The following is a 16,507-nucleotide window of genomic DNA, read 5'->3' on the forward strand; positions in this document are numbered from 1 at the left end:
TTTTTGGGTCACACCTGGCGATGCACAGGGGTTACTCCTGGCTCTGCACTCAGGAATTACCCGTGGCGGTGCTCAGGGGACCATATGGGATGCTGGGATTTGAACCCGGGTCGGCCGAGTGCAAGGCAAACGCCCTACCCGCTGTGCTATCACTCCAGCCCCAGCTAAGGCTTTTTGTTTTGTGTGTCTATACCACTTCAGACTCTCATAAAATGGTGCACACAACGTCCAAACTAAGGCATCTAAATAGAAGTCACCAACTTGGGTCCCCCACCTGTACCCCAGGCAGGAACTGAGGAGCCCGGGTGAAATGATTCCTTTCTCTGTCTTACAGGACATGTCACACACAGCCAGGACGTTAGCCTTGTTTACCTCAAGTATTTTATCTCCAGTTTTAAGAGCATTTGTTCTTCCTGCTGGACTGTCTTCTAAAACTTGTTTGATGAATATTCCTTTCAGCTCTTCTCCATTCTTCAGACGTTTTATAACGGTTTGTCCACCAACGATACTAATCCCCAGAGACACATCGGGCTCCCTAAAAATCTCCACACTGTGAAAGAAAAAAAATTCATACATTAACAAGTTAATGTGCCTTGATAGCCTGTTTATCTGGTTCAATTTATACCCTATCTATATTTAAACATATTTTCTAAATATATTTTCACAATGTTGCAGAAGTCAGACCTGTTTCCTAAGGGATATTATCAGTAATTTATTAATATGTGAGAGTTTAAATTATGAAAGAGAAAGATATCTTTCTTTTTGCTTTTTTTCTTTTTTTGGTTGTTTTGGGCCATACTCTGCAGTACTCAGGGCTGACTATTTTTATTCCCTATACAGGCCATTTATTTGAAATGCCAACTATATGTAGAATAAAGTCGCAGTGCAGTAATGGGAGAAAAATAGCACCACCATAAACCTTTGTACAACTATAATGCTACCCCAAAGAGAAATGTATCATTTTACAATGCTTCACACAGACAAACTCAAGCTTAGAGATAGCCAAATAGAAATACCCCGTATCTCTTTTTAAAAATCACCATGTACAATTGAAGCATAAACAGCTTTTACAAAGTACTGGTTATGCATGTTGTAGAAAATACTTGCACAAGACGTGAGATCAGTTAAGAAAAATTCCTGAGCCTTTAGCAGTGAAGGCACCTGACTTGATACCAGTAACAGCACAAAGAGAGGAAACGCAGTGTGGGAGCAGGGGCTGGGGAATCCAGAGGCGACACCGAATCAGCGAGTGGAGTTCAGTAATCTCCAATCTTTCAAACGCCCCATCTCAGGGCAGGAGGTGGTGCCACCTGCCCACGGAACTCAGAAACACAGCCACATGTGGGCACCCGGCAAAGCTACCGGAGCTGATTTCATCCGTTAGACCCACATAAACACACAAACATGAAAAGATTATCTCAAGACACACACTCGCAAGTTCTCTTGCTACAGAATACAGACATAGCATTATAGTGTTCAGCACATGGAAGATAACACAGTCCTAGTGTTCTCTGGGCTCACTCTTAAGTGTGCTCTGGGCACCACACGGGGTTCTGGGAGCTGAACCCAGGTCAGCTACATGCTATGCTCATACCCTACCTGTTGGACTATCTCTCCAGCCCCAACCTTTTTCAAGGTAGATTTCTTTTATTTTAAAGGTAGATTTCTAAAAAAATAAAATATATGTAACTTTTTTTTTTTTGCTTTTTTTTTTTGAGGGGAGGTCACCCCCGGCGATGCACAGGGGATACACCTGGCTCATGCACTCAGGAATTACTCCTGGTGGTGCTTGGGGGACCATATGGGATGCTGGGAATCAACCCGGGTCAGCCGCGTGCAAGGCAAACGCCCTATTTGCTGTGCTCTCGCTCCAGCCCTTAACTCTTAATATTCAGACATTTGGTTGGGCTTTAATTTCTCTCCCTTGCCTGGAAATATTTTTTTTTTTTAATGGTCTTTATTTTTTTTATTTTTTTTTTTAAATACAAAGCTTTCAGGTTTAAGTCACAGTCAAATTCTGATTAAACCACCATCCCTTCACCAGTGCACCCGTTCCACCACCAAGAACCCCAATACACCCCCCTCCCACCCCTCCCCCCATCTAAGTAGCTGATGATATTCCCATTATTCTCTCTATATATAGAGTGCATTTCATATTTCCATACAGAACTCACTATTGTTGATTGGAAATTTTCCCCAACAATCAGGCCTGCTGAATAAGCATCATCTAATAATTTCTCTTCCTTGGTAAAGGTGAAGACTTTGAATTGCGGCCGCGCGGTTTTGGGTTTCTAATATTTTAGCTCAGTTCACAGTCAAAATGGATGGCTGCAAGAATCTGCTCTGGTGCCAAAATGGGTTAGGAGACCTCAGGATCACAGTCAGTAGGCGGGAGGCTCTGCTTCTCGTGCCGCGGCTCTTGGTTCATCTCTGGGCGGAAGGCGCGCCGGGAACACCTCCCCTCCCAGGATCACCTACAGGCTACGTCACTAAAGAAAGTCCTACCTCCTGGTGTAGGGGTCTTAGAGGGTGGCTCTCACCGCGTGGCTGCTGCCGCTGCCGCCATTTTCGCTCAGAAAAATGGGGTGGAGAGGGAAAAAAATCCCTTCCCGGGCCGCACGAGGTTGTAGTTCAGTTCGCAGTCAAAATGCATGGCTGCAAGAATCTGCTCTGGTGCCAAAATGGGTTAGGAGACCTCAGGATCACAGTCAGTAGGCGGGAGGCTCTGCTTCTCGTGCCGCGGCTCTTGGTTCATCTCTGGGCGGAAGGCGCGCCGGGAACACCTCCCCTCCCAGGATCACCTACATTGCCTGGAAATATTTTATGGTTGGTGCTTTTCTATTTATAACAATAGCAAAAAGTGGATTAGAAAAATATCATAGGGGGCCCAGAGATGCACAGCCGTTAGGACTCTTGCCTTGGCTGACCCAGATTGGATCCCAGGCAAGGCAAACGGTACCTGAGCATGGCCAGGAGTGATCCCTGCGTGGCGAGCCAGGAGTAAGCTCTGAGCACTGCTGCATGTGACAAAATCCAAACCAACAAAAATGTATAAGAGGGAAAAAAAACACACCACAAAAACACATGAAAAGGGGCTGGAGGGAGAGTATAATGTGCAGGTCTCTTGAATTACACACAAGGCAACCCAGATTTAATCCCCAACATCCCATGTGGTCCCCCAAGCACCACCACGAGTGGTCTTCAAAGAGAAGACCACTTTTCTTTCTACCTTCATACTCTTCTTCTAAAGGAAGTATGTAGTAGAACTTGTCCTTCCAAATACCTCTGATGGAGTTCAAACGGCATAGCTCAAACTAATAATTAACTCACAAGAAAAGGAGCTGAAAACCAGCGTGGCAGAGTTTGGAGACAAAGTGACAATGCAAGAAAAACCAGATGGTGTGGGGAGGGAGGGAGTGGAAGAATTTGTAGGACCCAAGAGCAGGGCTGTTTAAACATCTCCACCTGGGACCCTTTCCCACTGAAAAATGTCCATGTGACCCGGGAAGATAGGTATATAAAATAGTAGAAACTCAGTTACTGGTAATAAATTTTTAAAAAATTTAGTTTTCAGTACATTTTAAGCAGATACACAACCCATATGGGCTTGTGACCTTGTTAATGCACATGCTTTGCACTCAGGGGGTCCGGATTAATCTGTTTTTGTTTTGGGGTCCCACCCAACAGTGCTCAAGGTTAACTCCTGGCTCTGTACTCAGGGATCACTGCTGCAAGACTCAGGGGACCATATGGGATGCCATGGATTAAACCCGTTCAGCCACACGCAAGGCAAAAATGTCCTCCCCACTGTACTATGGCTCTGGCCTCACTGGGTTTACTTTCTGGCACTCTGTGGTCTCCAGCACCACCAGGAGACACTGGCCCTGACGCAACAAACCAAGGGTAGCCCTTGAGCACTGCTAGATGTGGCCTCAAAGCCCCAAACTGGGATTTGATCCCAGCACTGTATGGCCCAAGTTGAGAGGAGCAACCGAGCACTGCTAGGTACGGCCCTAACAACCCAACAATAGAAGAGGAATGAGTGTTCTCCTGGGGAAACTTTGGTAACCTTCATGAATTTAGCAGTGGTAAGAAAGGTCGCCAAGTTCAAGGTGACTGGAAATGCAGCTGATACATGACACTTACTCCAACACTTCCTGTCTGCCAGAGATGGAGACCTGGGCATTGCTTTCTCTGGAAGGATGGGATCAAGATCTTCCCAACACTAGTTACGGTCACTCTGCCCGGCTAAGATCTCTAGTTAAGGCAAGATGAAACTTTTAAAAGTGAGATCAACCTCCAGGTGAATCCTGGCAAATCTCAGTCACTGGAGGTTGAGGGATACTAAGGTGAAGCCCAGAGCCCTCCAGCCGAGAAAGCCCGGAACCCCCCAGAACGTACATTCTTGGCGGACCCCAGTGGCTGAAGTTTGGAGTCTCCTCTCCTTCTCCTTCTTCTCTCTCGGGTAACTCACTAAAGAGGGAGAAAAGAAAAACACACATCCAACTTATAACATTATATCTGGTTAAATTATTCTTAGTTTTAATGCTGTAAAATTATTTACATTAATAGCTGACAGTATAAAGCAAAAATATGTTGTTTTCACATTCAACTCAACAAATACCAACTCAGCACCTGAAGAAAATCTGAACTATACATGCTTTTATTTTATTAACTATAAATGCTTTTATTGGTGATACTCGAGATGCTATTTTCCAAATGCCTGCACTTGTATATACTCTTAATCAGTATATAAAACATAGTAAAGTATATTTCTTAAAATTTGGTGCCCATTGACGAAGAGAACTGTCTAAACATACAGACCTTTGAAATAACCAGTCAGTAAACATGATATTCCTGTCATCCGAACCTTCACTAATTCCGGTTATTTGTATCTCACGAGGATTTTGTGTAGTTAAACAGTGCTTCCCAGTTTACAAAGAAATTTACTACCATTGAGTAAGTTGATCCTTTCCTGCACCACAGGGCCTGAGCACCCAAACCTTCGGGCGCACAGACTACATTAACTAAGCATGTCTGGGAAGTAGCCCCCAGAACTTAATATTTGGGGGCCTCTCTTCCAAAAGACCCTAAAATATGGAAAACTTCAAACAAACTGTGTAACAAAAAAGGTTATACTGTTAGAAAGGTAGACTTTTCCAAAACATATGATGTTTGTTTAGAAAGTTTGAATCCTTCTATTTCATTCAGATAATTTCATACCTAGAGAGAAGAAAACTTACAAAAATGTATCTGGTGTGGTTAGTTTTGTAGACACAGCTCCTGGAGAAGTGCGACTATACAACTGGGAGTCACTTTACATTGGGAAATGCACATACCTTTAAATTTTGTTTTTGTTTTTGTTTCTGGGCCACACCTGGATTTGCACTTAGGGATCACTCATACTAGATTTAGGGGACTCTATGGGGCACTAGGGAATAAACCTGGTGGTGGTGTGCTAGGCAATCACCCTACCCACTATACTATTAAGATGTTACCATCTGGGGCCAGAGTGATAGTATAGTGGGTAGGGCATTTGCCTTGCATGTGGCAAACCCAGGTTTAATCCCCAGCATCCCATACAGTCCGCCAAGCCCTGCCAGGAATAAATTCTGAGCACAGAACCAGGAGTGATTCCTGAGCATCGCTGGGTGTGACCCAAAAAGCAAAAAATTTTAAAAAGATGTTACTATTCTTCACAGATTTGAGAGGTAAGGATAAGGCTCCCTGATGGTGAAGAAGCAATCATTAATATGATACACGACCTTTTTGTGAATAAACATTTCTACTCCACACAAAATCAGAAGAATCCAGGAAGCCAAGGTGGCCTTTCCTCCTGCTGTGTGCCCTATCTGAACTTTATATATGGAATTCACTTGAGGGTGAGGCCAACTCAGCTCTGCAAAATGAGGGAAGTAGGAAAAGTTCCCGTTGTAGGGCCAAACTATCTCAACCGTTCTTTCTCCTCTTTACAGACAGATTCTATGCAACAATGTTTGCAACGGGCCAGCGAGAATGTGAGTCTGGAGCCAGACAGAAGGGGAACTCAAGGTTTCCAAATAAGTAAGTAGGTTCTCAGACAACCGCTGCACTATGGTTTTGCAGCTGCAAAGCAACTTACAACCTGGTGTCAGTAGGTAGAAAGTCAGACCTGCCTTTACATTCAAGTCTACAGCAGTGCAGACAAGGCACTGAGTGAAAGGAGTCGGACCCGGGCAGCACCACTGAATGGCCGTGTTCACGAAAGTTCTGTTATGGGAAAGAGGTTTTACTGCATTAGAAGTCAGCGTGGTAGCTGCCTGGGGTAAGACTCTAGAAATAGGTGGGGTGGCGGCTTTCTGGGGTGATGGAAATGTTCATGATCCTGAATGGGGTGTTAATAATTTGAATGTGCCCATTTATCAAGGGTAAGCATTTCTTTTGCTAGGTGAGCACAAAGGTGATGACTTGGGCATTTTACTAATGATGTGGTCCATGACCATGCTCTTAACTTAGAGTTAAGTATTATGGTGCTTGGCCTGGCCCATTTTGATGCCAGGGTAGCTTGAAGCTTGCCCTGTGTCCATCAGTCCCTGGTTAGGACCCCGTTCTTAGAGTGCTAGGAACTAAGGGCAACTGTTAAGTCAAGTAAATAGCCCAGGAGTAAATATTATTTTGGAGTCAATTAACTCCCATGTTACATAGCATCACATCAATTGTCTTGCTGTGTCTATACAAAAAGGACATTGCTAAATAAACCATACAAATGACATAAAGGAAAGAGAAAAGCAATATAGGATTATTAGTTGTGCCTCAGTTGCACTGTTGTAGGAGTAGCTCAATAAACCTTAAGCTCCCTGCAGGAACAGTAAAGACAACCCAGTGTTATCCAACAGGTGTGGCTTGGGGTGTTGACAAACACCAGAAGTGCTATATAGAGCGGTAAAACAAGGGAATTGAGGGTAGGAGGTGGGGGTGGGGGCGGGGGAGTCAGATGAAAAGGTGGACTGGAGATAACACAGGGGCACTGGTCAAGGTCTCAGACATTTCAGTGGCTTAGAGGTGCGGTACAGCAAAACCCTAAAAGTCAACACTATTGTAAACATGTGACCCAGACTACAGTCAGTAATCTTAGGAACAGAGTTTGCTAAGGAAGCGGGGCGGGGGAAGGGAGGGAACCTTAGTTCCTTAGTAGAACAGTGACACTACTGGTGGGTTTAGAACTGGAACAGTAAATCTGGTATTAAAAGCTGTGTAAGTTATGATGCTTAATTTAAGTAAATAACTTTTAAAAGTTAGTAGGTTCCAAATAGTAAAATAAAAAGAAAAAAAATTAAAGAAAGAAAAAGAAGAAGAAACCAAAGTTTAAGCCAACAAAGGGGAAATTGTTTCTTTAGGTCAATATGATTTCTCTTCTGGACTTTGATATAGCTTAGCTGGTCATTATATTGGTGCAATGCTCCTGTTTGCTGTAATGTCTTTGCCCTAATTTTTCACATTTGTCTTCCCCTGCAGTGTGGACCAAACTGTACCCCCTCTATATGACCAAGTCACATCCGGATGGCACCTCCCCATTTCCCCCAAAGCACCTAGTTTTTTCTCTCCCTTATCACCAGCCTCCTGCTGTTGTTCTGAATTTACATCTCATCTTTGGCAGTTAAACCCACAATTATATCCAGCTCTGCCTCTGAAGGCACTGACATGCCACACCTGTCCCAGAGGCTGAAGCAAGCTTTACCTGACCACTCTCCTCCCTTCCCTGTCACATCCTTCCTCCTGTCCTTCCCCCTCAGGCTCTCTACCTCCTGCTTCACCTAAGGAATCCGAACAAAGTAAACAGTTTGTTTTGGGAACACTGGTGGTTGGAGAATGGGCACTGGTGGAGAGATAGGTACTCGATCATTGTATGACTGAAACATAATCACGGAGGTTTGTGAGTCTGTAATTATACCTCACAATTCATTAAAAAATATTTATTTTTTAGATATTCATTAAAAAATATTTTAAAAAAACATTTTGCTTTATGTACATCCTATTATGGAGTGGAGCAATAGCACAGCAGGTAGGGCGTTTGCCTTGCATGTGGCCCACCTGGATTCGATTCCTCCGTCCCTCTCGAAGAGACCGGCAAGCTACCAAGAGTATCCTGCCCACATGGCAGAGCCTGGCAAGCTCCCCGTGGCATATTCCATAAGCCAAAAACAGTAACAACAAGTCTCACAGTGGAGACGTTACTGGTGCCCGCTCGAGCAAATCAATGAACAACGGGATGACAGTGCTACAGTGCTCACATTCTATTATAGCTACGTGATTTTTTTCCCAACCCCAAACAGTAGTCTTGGGTGTGGGGAATGGCTCAGTGCCAAGCACGAATGTGCGCTGCTTGGGATTCTCACACGGCAGCTGAGCATGTGATCTCCAAAGCACGGCAGCCGGGTATGTGTGCGCAGTGAAATCAGACGTGCAGTCGAACATGACAGCCAGAATAGATGTCAGCACGGCTAAAGAGATTGGCCCCTGGTGAGCACGCGTGTGACCACAGAAACCCCCAGTGAGCACTGCAACCAGAGCATGCAAAAACATCACATCCAAAGCGATAGTACAGCAGGCAGAGCTCTTGCCTTGCATGTGGCCAACCCAGGTTCGATCCCTGGGAGTCCCATATGATCCCCTAAGCACTGTCAGGAGTAAATCCTGAGTTTAGAGCCAGGAGTAACCCCTGAGCATCACCAGGTATGGTCCAAAACAAAGAAACAAACAAACAAAAAACCACCACAACCAAAAGTGTGTGACCCAGTGCTAACACCTGGGTAAGCACCCCAATTAAAGGGATACAACCTATTGTGAGCACCGGTGGCATATGCCACACAACCTGTCGTGTGTGTGGCTGAAACAAGAACAAAGGCAAAGGAAGAGCAAGAAAGGTGACGGGGATTGAACCTGGGTCAGCTGCGTGCATGGAAAGCTCCCTCCTGCCCACTGGGCTCTTTTCGGCTCCTGAACTTTCCTGTTTCTTTACTGTGAGTTGATCCCATTTTACTAATTAAGAAAACTGGAACAGAGAGATAGCACCAGAAACAAAACCTCAGGGCTTTGCCTGGTCATGCTAGTTTGATCCTTGATCCCTGTCCTGCTAGTTTGATATGGTTTCCTGAGCACCGCCAGGGTTACTTCAGAGGCACAGAGTCAGGCCTAACCAGAATATATCTCCAGGGGTGACTCAACTCCTATCCTTCAAAATAAAAAGGAGAGAAGGAAAGATAGAAAGAAAGAAAGAAAGAAAGAAAGAAGGAAAGAAAGAAAGAAAGAAAGAAAGAAAGAAAGAAAGAAAGAAAGAAAGAAAGAAAGAAAGAAAGAAAGAAAGAAAGAAAGAAAGAAGGAAAGAAAGAAAGAAAGAAAGAAAGAAAGAAGGAAAAAAAGAATGAAGGAAAGAAAGAATGAAGGAAAGAAAGAAAGAAAGAAAGAAAGAAAGAAAGAAAGAAAGAAAGAAAGAAAGAAAGAAAGAAAGAAAGAAAGAAAGAAAGAAAGAAAGAAAAGAAGGAAAACCACCAACAATGAAACCCTGACAATTGGCAAGTATTTTAATAAACTCAGCCATGATGAACGTTATTACTGATCTGTCTCAGGGCCAGGAGCCCAGGGCCAGCTGTCCTCTAGCACCACTGCCCGCCCTTCCTCAAACATGTCCCGCCCAAGGCACTGGGGAAGCCCTGCCTATTGGCTACTGGGAACTCCCGGGATACCTGCTTCACAAGGGAGGAAACACAAATGTGAGGGAAGCCGCTCGGGATCAGGGAGCTATAAATAACAGGCAGGTTGGATCAATGTCTCTTTTATCTGTCCCTCAAATGCACTATCCCTCTGAGACTCCCCTGACCCCCACGGGGGTGCCCACGTGCCTTCAGAGAGGAGGGCAGGACAAAGACGTGCTGGCAAGAAATGAAAGCCTGTGGTTCTGAAGACGTGCTCTCAGGTGACCTGGCCAGGAGTGGGCACCCAGAGCCACACTGCACAGTCCCCTTCTAGAGAATTCCATCGGCCAAGGTGTCTGACTTCTTAGTCTCTGGCCCGCCTCCAAAAGGCAGGGAGGATCTGGCTTGATGCCGAAGCACAGGGTCCATGAAATAATTCTGCTGGATCCGACACAAAAATACATGCCAAGAAGAAAAGCTAAACCACCATTTAGCACACCCCGACACCTGCGAGAGGGGAGCAAATAACTTCCAAAGGAAGCTCCGCATCCACATTCCTCTGGGTGGCTCCTGAGTGGCGATAAATATTCACCCGTGAGCTCAGCTCCACAGGGCAGAGGCTGGAAGATGCAAGCCAGGAAGATGAGTTACAGGAACGCTCCTGGAGCCAGCAGATTTAGATACACCTTGAGCCCGCGATCATCAGCCAAAAATAACAAGAGGCAAATGATCTCCTGAGGCAAAGGTTATCTTGGAGCTCTCACTGCCTGAGTCAGTCTCCGCAGCCTGCTCGTCCCAAACCTCACTTCAGGAGAAAAGGCAACGGGTTAGACAGCAATGGCCCTTTCCCCTCCAGAGATGTAGATGGACTAAGGAAGACACCCTTGACGTTCCGTTTCGTCTTCTGGGCAAGAAAGGAGGCGGGCATGGCACTCTGTCGGATGGTTCCATCTTCCCAGGCTTGGTCCTGTGGCATCAGGGAAGCCCTGCATCTCTGAATGCTGGAACGGGGGCTAATTAGGAGCACGATGAGAAAAATGAACATCAAAGGTGGCTCACTTGGAAAAAAGTACAGCAGGTAGGGCGTTGGCCGCTCATGTGGCTGACCAGGGTTCAACCTCTGGCCCCTCTCTGGTCCCCTGAGCCCTGCCAGGAGTGATCCCTGAGCACAAAGCCAGGAGTAATCCCTGAGCACCGCAAAACCAAACCCCCCAAAAGGAATGATGTGAGCACATAAAAAATGAAAAAAAAAAAAAAAAGAACCCTATATTTCCCACCCTCCTTACGCTTCCGCCTACAGAGCTGCCCCTGGAATGATCTGTGGGCTTGTGGGCTGCTGCGGGCTCCCCTGGGAGCGGGGAAAACAGGGCACGCACGCTGCTCCTTCCTCGTGCAGGCCCCGCACCCGAGCGGAGCCCCCCTGACGAGGTGAGTGGATCCGTGTCTGTGTTACCTATTTGGAGAGGCTGACAACTACTATTTATGAAGTTTCTATTTTGGAGGTGAGGGTGGGGACATACCTAACTCTGCTCAGGGAATCACTCCTATCTTTATGCTCTGGGGACCCATTGTGATGCTGGAAATTGAAAACAAGATAAGCCACATGCAAAGCAAGTACCTTACCCCCCTACTATTTTTCTCTGCCCTCAAATTTCTATTTTTTTTAAATGTATATCATTGGGGGAGGGGGTTGGGCCACACCCAGTGATACTCAGGGGCTACTCCTGACTCTGAACTCAGAAATAACTCTTGGCGGTGCTCAGAGGAACCCATAGGAGATGCTGGGGATCGAACCCAGGTTGATTGCATGCAAGGCAAGAGCCCTCCCTGCTGCACTGGGTCCCCCAAGTTCTATTTTCAACTTGAAGCAAAAGTTTTAGGGTCATGGAACAAGAACAGAGAGCACAGAAGTCCAAAATCCATTGGATGTCAATACAAAATGACTTGCTTGTCTGGGGGCCGTACCTGGAGGTGCGCAGGACTTACTCCTAGCACTGCATTCAGGGATCACTTCTGTTAGGTTCAGGGGAGTCTCTGGGGTGCCAGAGACCCAAGCCAAGTCAGCTGCCAGCAAGGCAAGAGCCCTACCTGCTGTGCTACCACTTTGGCCTCTGAACTAAAGTTTTAGCCAAAACATTCAGGCTGTGAACCCCACCTGTCTTCCCTCCCTCCAGTTCCCTTGAGTTCTCTCCCCTCCAGCTCTGGCTTCCCCACCACAAGTGCTCACCTTCTCTGCGAGTTCACCCCAACTCCCATTCACCATCCCCTGTGGAGTCGGCCAGAAAGGAACTGCACCCTACCCTCTTCCTTCCACCTCCTCTGTTCTCTCCAAGCTGCTGTTTTTCTGCCGTGGTGTCCACGGAGGGCGTGGGGTTGGTGTCCCTTCTGTCCTCTGGGAAGCTGGATAAAGGGGACCAGCAGTTTCCTAAATTCCCTTCGGTGAAGCCCTACTTGTATTTCAAAAGCTAGCCTCTCCTCTGACCCTACTTTCTCCTGCCCACTTAGCTAGCCTGCCATCACTCTTAGGGTGAAATGTTCCCTAGAGGCCAAAAACAAAGACAGGGACAGGAAGGGAAGAGAAGGGAGGGAAAGGGGAAGCAGAGGGGAGGATGGAGAGGGCAGGAGGTGAGGGAAGGGACAAGAGGAGAGGCTAGGAGAGAAGAAAGGCAAGGCAAGGAGAGGAGACAAGACAAGAAAACTCCAGGTGATTTGGCAGGAGGCCTTCGACTGTCTACCTCACTCAGAGACACAGTTTCTGCACTTGGACTTCCCTTGCTGTCTCTGTGGAGCTCAAAGGGCCAGAGCGCATGCTTTGTTCGTAGGGGCCCTTGGTTTGACCCCAGTACCTCACGATTCCCTGAGCACCCAGGCAGAGACGTCTCCCCTTCCCCAGCACTGCTGGGTGTAGCCCCCAAAAGAAGCCACAAAGGCTCGTCCTTCTGGTTGGTGGGCTCCTCTCGCTCAGTTTCCACTTAACAAGCCCCTTTCTAGTACCTACTACTCCTTCTCGGGGGGCCTTTCTCAGAAAGGCAACACACACATGATTACACCCCCAGGCTGCAGGACTCAATCTTCCCTAGAGGGTACTTCCTGCTCCGGGTTAACAAGTGTCCTTTCTGCCTCTTTTCCAGATGAGGATTTTCACAGTGCTCTGACCAGGCCTAATTCTGGCCTTCTACTCACTCTCAGCCCACTACTGTCTAGATTCTAGTCTACTGAGACTTCAGTGGTCCCCAAGGACATCTTGTGGCCGAACCCCAGGGAAAACATCTCCTTTTATCGAGCTTGACCTTTTCACATCAGGGATCCACCCCCTCTGTGGCTCCTTTTGCCAAAGCTGTCTCCTTCCTCGGTTTCTATGCCAACGTCGAGTTCACTAGTTGCCTACATCAGTGCTCGCTTCACGTCTCTGTTTTCTTCCACTCTTCATGCCTTAATGTTGACAGGATGCTAAGCCAGGTCCTTTGCTCTAATAATCTGAGCTTTCCCTGGATGGCCACCCAAGTTCAAGAGTCTCCCCTACACTTGCTCTTGCTCCCACGTATCCAGGAAGGGATACACTTCCCCATGAATTCCCTAAATCAAGGGTTTAATTGCCTCCACTGCACTTTGTTTTCCCAGCAGTACTCGAACCCTCCAACTGGACCAAAGGAAAATACCACTTTCCCTTCCGGCCTGTTCATGCACCGATAATCAGAGAATAAATGGTCCCACTGTCCCCTATCCACCTACTGTCCCAGCGCAAGAGTGCGTGTCAGTCTCAGTTCCAGCACTCCATCAGTGTTCCAGCATTCCATCAGTCATTGACTCCTCTACGTAGACTCTCTAACTCTAAATACATACCCTCTTTAATTTGCTCGCGGGTACTTCTTGCCTGCATTGTTACAATAATGCTCCTCCCCCTTTGCGCTGGTGGTGCCAGGAATTGAACTAAGAGTCTTCTACATGATAGATATATGATCCATACTTGAACTATCTCCCCGCTGGCACATAAAATAAATGCTTCCTTTGCTTCCCCTTCCCTGTGCAAATCCTCTGTGTAACCTATCTGGGACACATCAGCACCAAGATACAAGTGCACCTATGGTCTAAGGGTGATTTTGCTAAATTCTCATAATAGCCATGCAATGTGGTGAATCTCATTCTAAACAATTTTTTTTGCATTTTTTTTGCAAGTGTCCCACCATAATTGTGCCTGTTGGATTTTTAATAGAAGTAAAAATAGAAGATGTTGTACACAATTAAGACAAAGGGAAAGACATCTTACCATGCATCGGAGGCATATCTGGAACTCAACATTCCTGTGTATGCTGAGGCCTTGGGCACGCCGTGTGTTCTGGGGAGCTGGTATAAAGGCAGGTCTTCTTCCTCCCTTCTTCGAGCCACAGCAGGAAGGTCAGCAAGCAAGCCGGGATCTTGGCCATCATCCGAAACCACCACGCCTGGATGGCAAACCAGATGACAGACAACATAAGATGGCTTTGTTTGCTGGAGCAATAGCACAGCGGGAAGGGCATTTGCCTTGCATGCGACCAACCCGGGTTCGATTCCCAGCATCCCCCAAGCACTGCCAGGAATAATTCCTGAGTGCATGAACCAGGAGTAACCCCTGTGCATTGCCAGGTGTGACCCAAAAAGCCAAAAAAAAAAAAAAGAAAAAGAAAGAAAGAAAACGAAAAAGATGGCTTTGTTCCCTCTTCATTGACTCAGCAAGTACTCATGAGCATCTGCTCTGGACAGGCCTTATCCAGGCACAAGACCAGTGAGCATTAAACAAAATGAGCAGACTATTTCCTGTGCCACACGGAGACACAGGCACAGGTAGAAGGACGGGCAGAGAATGGGGACTGCTCAGTGGAAGAACGAGTCTTTTGCCATGGCCCCACTGAAAATAAGACCTTGTGAAAACAGAAGTATCTTGGGACTGGAGAAAGAGTCCAGCAGGTAGGTCATACGCCTTGCATGTGGCCAAACGAGGTCAGATCCCAGGCACCACATATAGGCCCCTGAGCACAGAGTCAGGGGTAAGTCCTGAGCTCTGCCAGTGTGGCTCCCCAGCAAAGAAGCAAAGTCTGATCCTAGTCTTGCCCTCCTGGAGCTTCTCTGAGAGTGGGAAGCAGGCAGGCTAGAGAGGATCCGTCCCGGCCCCTGGCATCAGGGAGAGAAATCCCTCCACAGTGCCCCGGAGGCACATCCAGGCAGGGCCAAACACAACTACTTTCTGTTCGAAATAATCTGGAATCAGTTAACACCAGGTCCATTGCTGACTGGAATTTCGGGTTGATGCTTTTTATTCTTTGTCATGCTAATTTATAGGTTTATGAAATGAAAGAGTACAGATTCTTTGAGGAGACATAATTTTGGATTATATGCGCGCATGCATGCGTGCGTGTGTGTGTGTGTGTGTGTGTGTGTGTGTGTGTGTGTGTGTGTATGTATAAAACTTAGGGACTATCCCGGGTAGTGCTGAGGGCTTGCTCTTGGCTCCTGTACTCCTGGCAGTGCTTGGGGAACCTTACGCAGTGCCAGGGACAGAACTGGATCTGGTTCCAGGCAAAGCAAGTCCCCTCACTCTGTAATATCGCTCCAAGCCCCAAAGTAAAAATGTTTTAAAGCTTTTGGTTTTTGAGTCACACTTGGCAGTGCTCAGGGATTACTCCCTGCTTGGCGCTTGGGAGTCTCTCCTGGCAGTGCTCGGAGGACCAAGTCATGCCAGAGATTGAACCTGGGCCCTCTGCATGCAAATAATAAACCATACCTCCAATTCTTTTCACGGGGAGGCCGTACCCAGAGGTACTCAGGGGCCACTCCTGGCTTTGTGCTTGGGGGTTCCCACGGCTGGCCCTCAGGGGACCATCTGCTGTGCTGGGGACTGAGCCCCGGCTTGCTGCATGCAAAGTGTGCACTTAGCCAGCCCCAGTTTTTCTAAATTAATTTCATTGTGTTAATGTTCATTGAATGTTAATGTTCATCTCATTGAATTAATGTTCATTGATCATTTAAAATTGTGTCTCATTAATAGAGTGGTCAAAGAGCTACTGATTTAAAAGAGATTTAAGAAAACCCAAATCCCTAATTTTACAGGTGAGAAAACTGAGACACTAAAAGACACACGGAGAGTTGCTGGATTACGTAACAGATTGGTGCAGAGGTGCCTGGAACCGAACCGAACCAGCCCCCCCTCTGCCAGACAGGGATCTCAAAAAGCCGAGTGGGATTCTGAGGAGACTGAATTCAGCTGGTTGGAGTTGACCATCAATCATTTCTTAGTCCACCCTAGATTAGTGCTAACACACAACTCATACCCTCTGAAGAGTGTCCCGGAGACTCTCAACTTTTTCCCCAAAAACACAGGGTTATGAATACTTTCCTAGGAAGGCAGAGCTGAGATATGTCAAAAAGCTCAGGCTTCATTCTCAGAGCTATAAACTTAAAAAAATAAATGCCCAGGGCTCGGCAAAAGGTTCCATTTCAGTGTTGTGGGTTAAATAGTGTTCCCTAACACACGTGTCAATTCCTTTAAACCTAGGAATGGAAGCTTCTTTTTTTTTTTTTTTTTTTAACTATTCTCACAAGGAATGGAAGCTTCTTTGAAAAATAGCAATTTTTTTCAGGTGCAATTAAACAAAGTATCTTGACACCGCCCTGGATTACACAAGTGGCCCTCAATCCATTGACAGGTGCGTCTTTAGAGAAAATTAAAACCAAGTGGTGGGCAGAGAAGATCATGTGAAAACAGAGGCCGAGGTGAGAGGGAGGAATGCAGAAGCCACGGGACATGGGTGGGGCAAAGAGCAGGCTCTTCCCGGTAGCCCTTGGGGGAGCACCTTGAGTGG

At 46.6% G+C, this 16,507-nt stretch overlaps 1 protein-coding gene across 3 annotated transcripts in view; it reads right to left on the reverse strand.

Annotated features, from left to right (window-relative positions):
* PATJ (PATJ crumbs cell polarity complex component) overlaps window positions 1–16,507 on the reverse strand; it is a 370,230-nt gene that overhangs the window by 227,453 nt on the left and 126,270 nt on the right. For all 3 annotated transcript variants that reach the window (XM_055139113.1, XM_055139112.1, XM_055139111.1), the window contains exons 22-24: window positions 13,939–14,113; window positions 4,402–4,473; window positions 373–550 (exon numbers count right to left, since the gene is read on the reverse strand). In XM_055139113.1, the coding sequence (XP_054995088.1) occupies window positions 373–550; window positions 4,402–4,473; window positions 13,939–14,113 (425 nt within the window). The remainder of the gene's footprint in view (window positions 1–372; window positions 551–4,401; window positions 4,474–13,938; window positions 14,114–16,507) is intronic.

This window comes from Sorex araneus, chromosome 5 (genome assembly GCF_027595985.1).
Source record: "Sorex araneus isolate mSorAra2 chromosome 5, mSorAra2.pri, whole genome shotgun sequence".
In the NCBI taxonomy this organism is placed as follows: domain Eukaryota; kingdom Metazoa; phylum Chordata; class Mammalia; order Eulipotyphla; family Soricidae; genus Sorex; species Sorex araneus.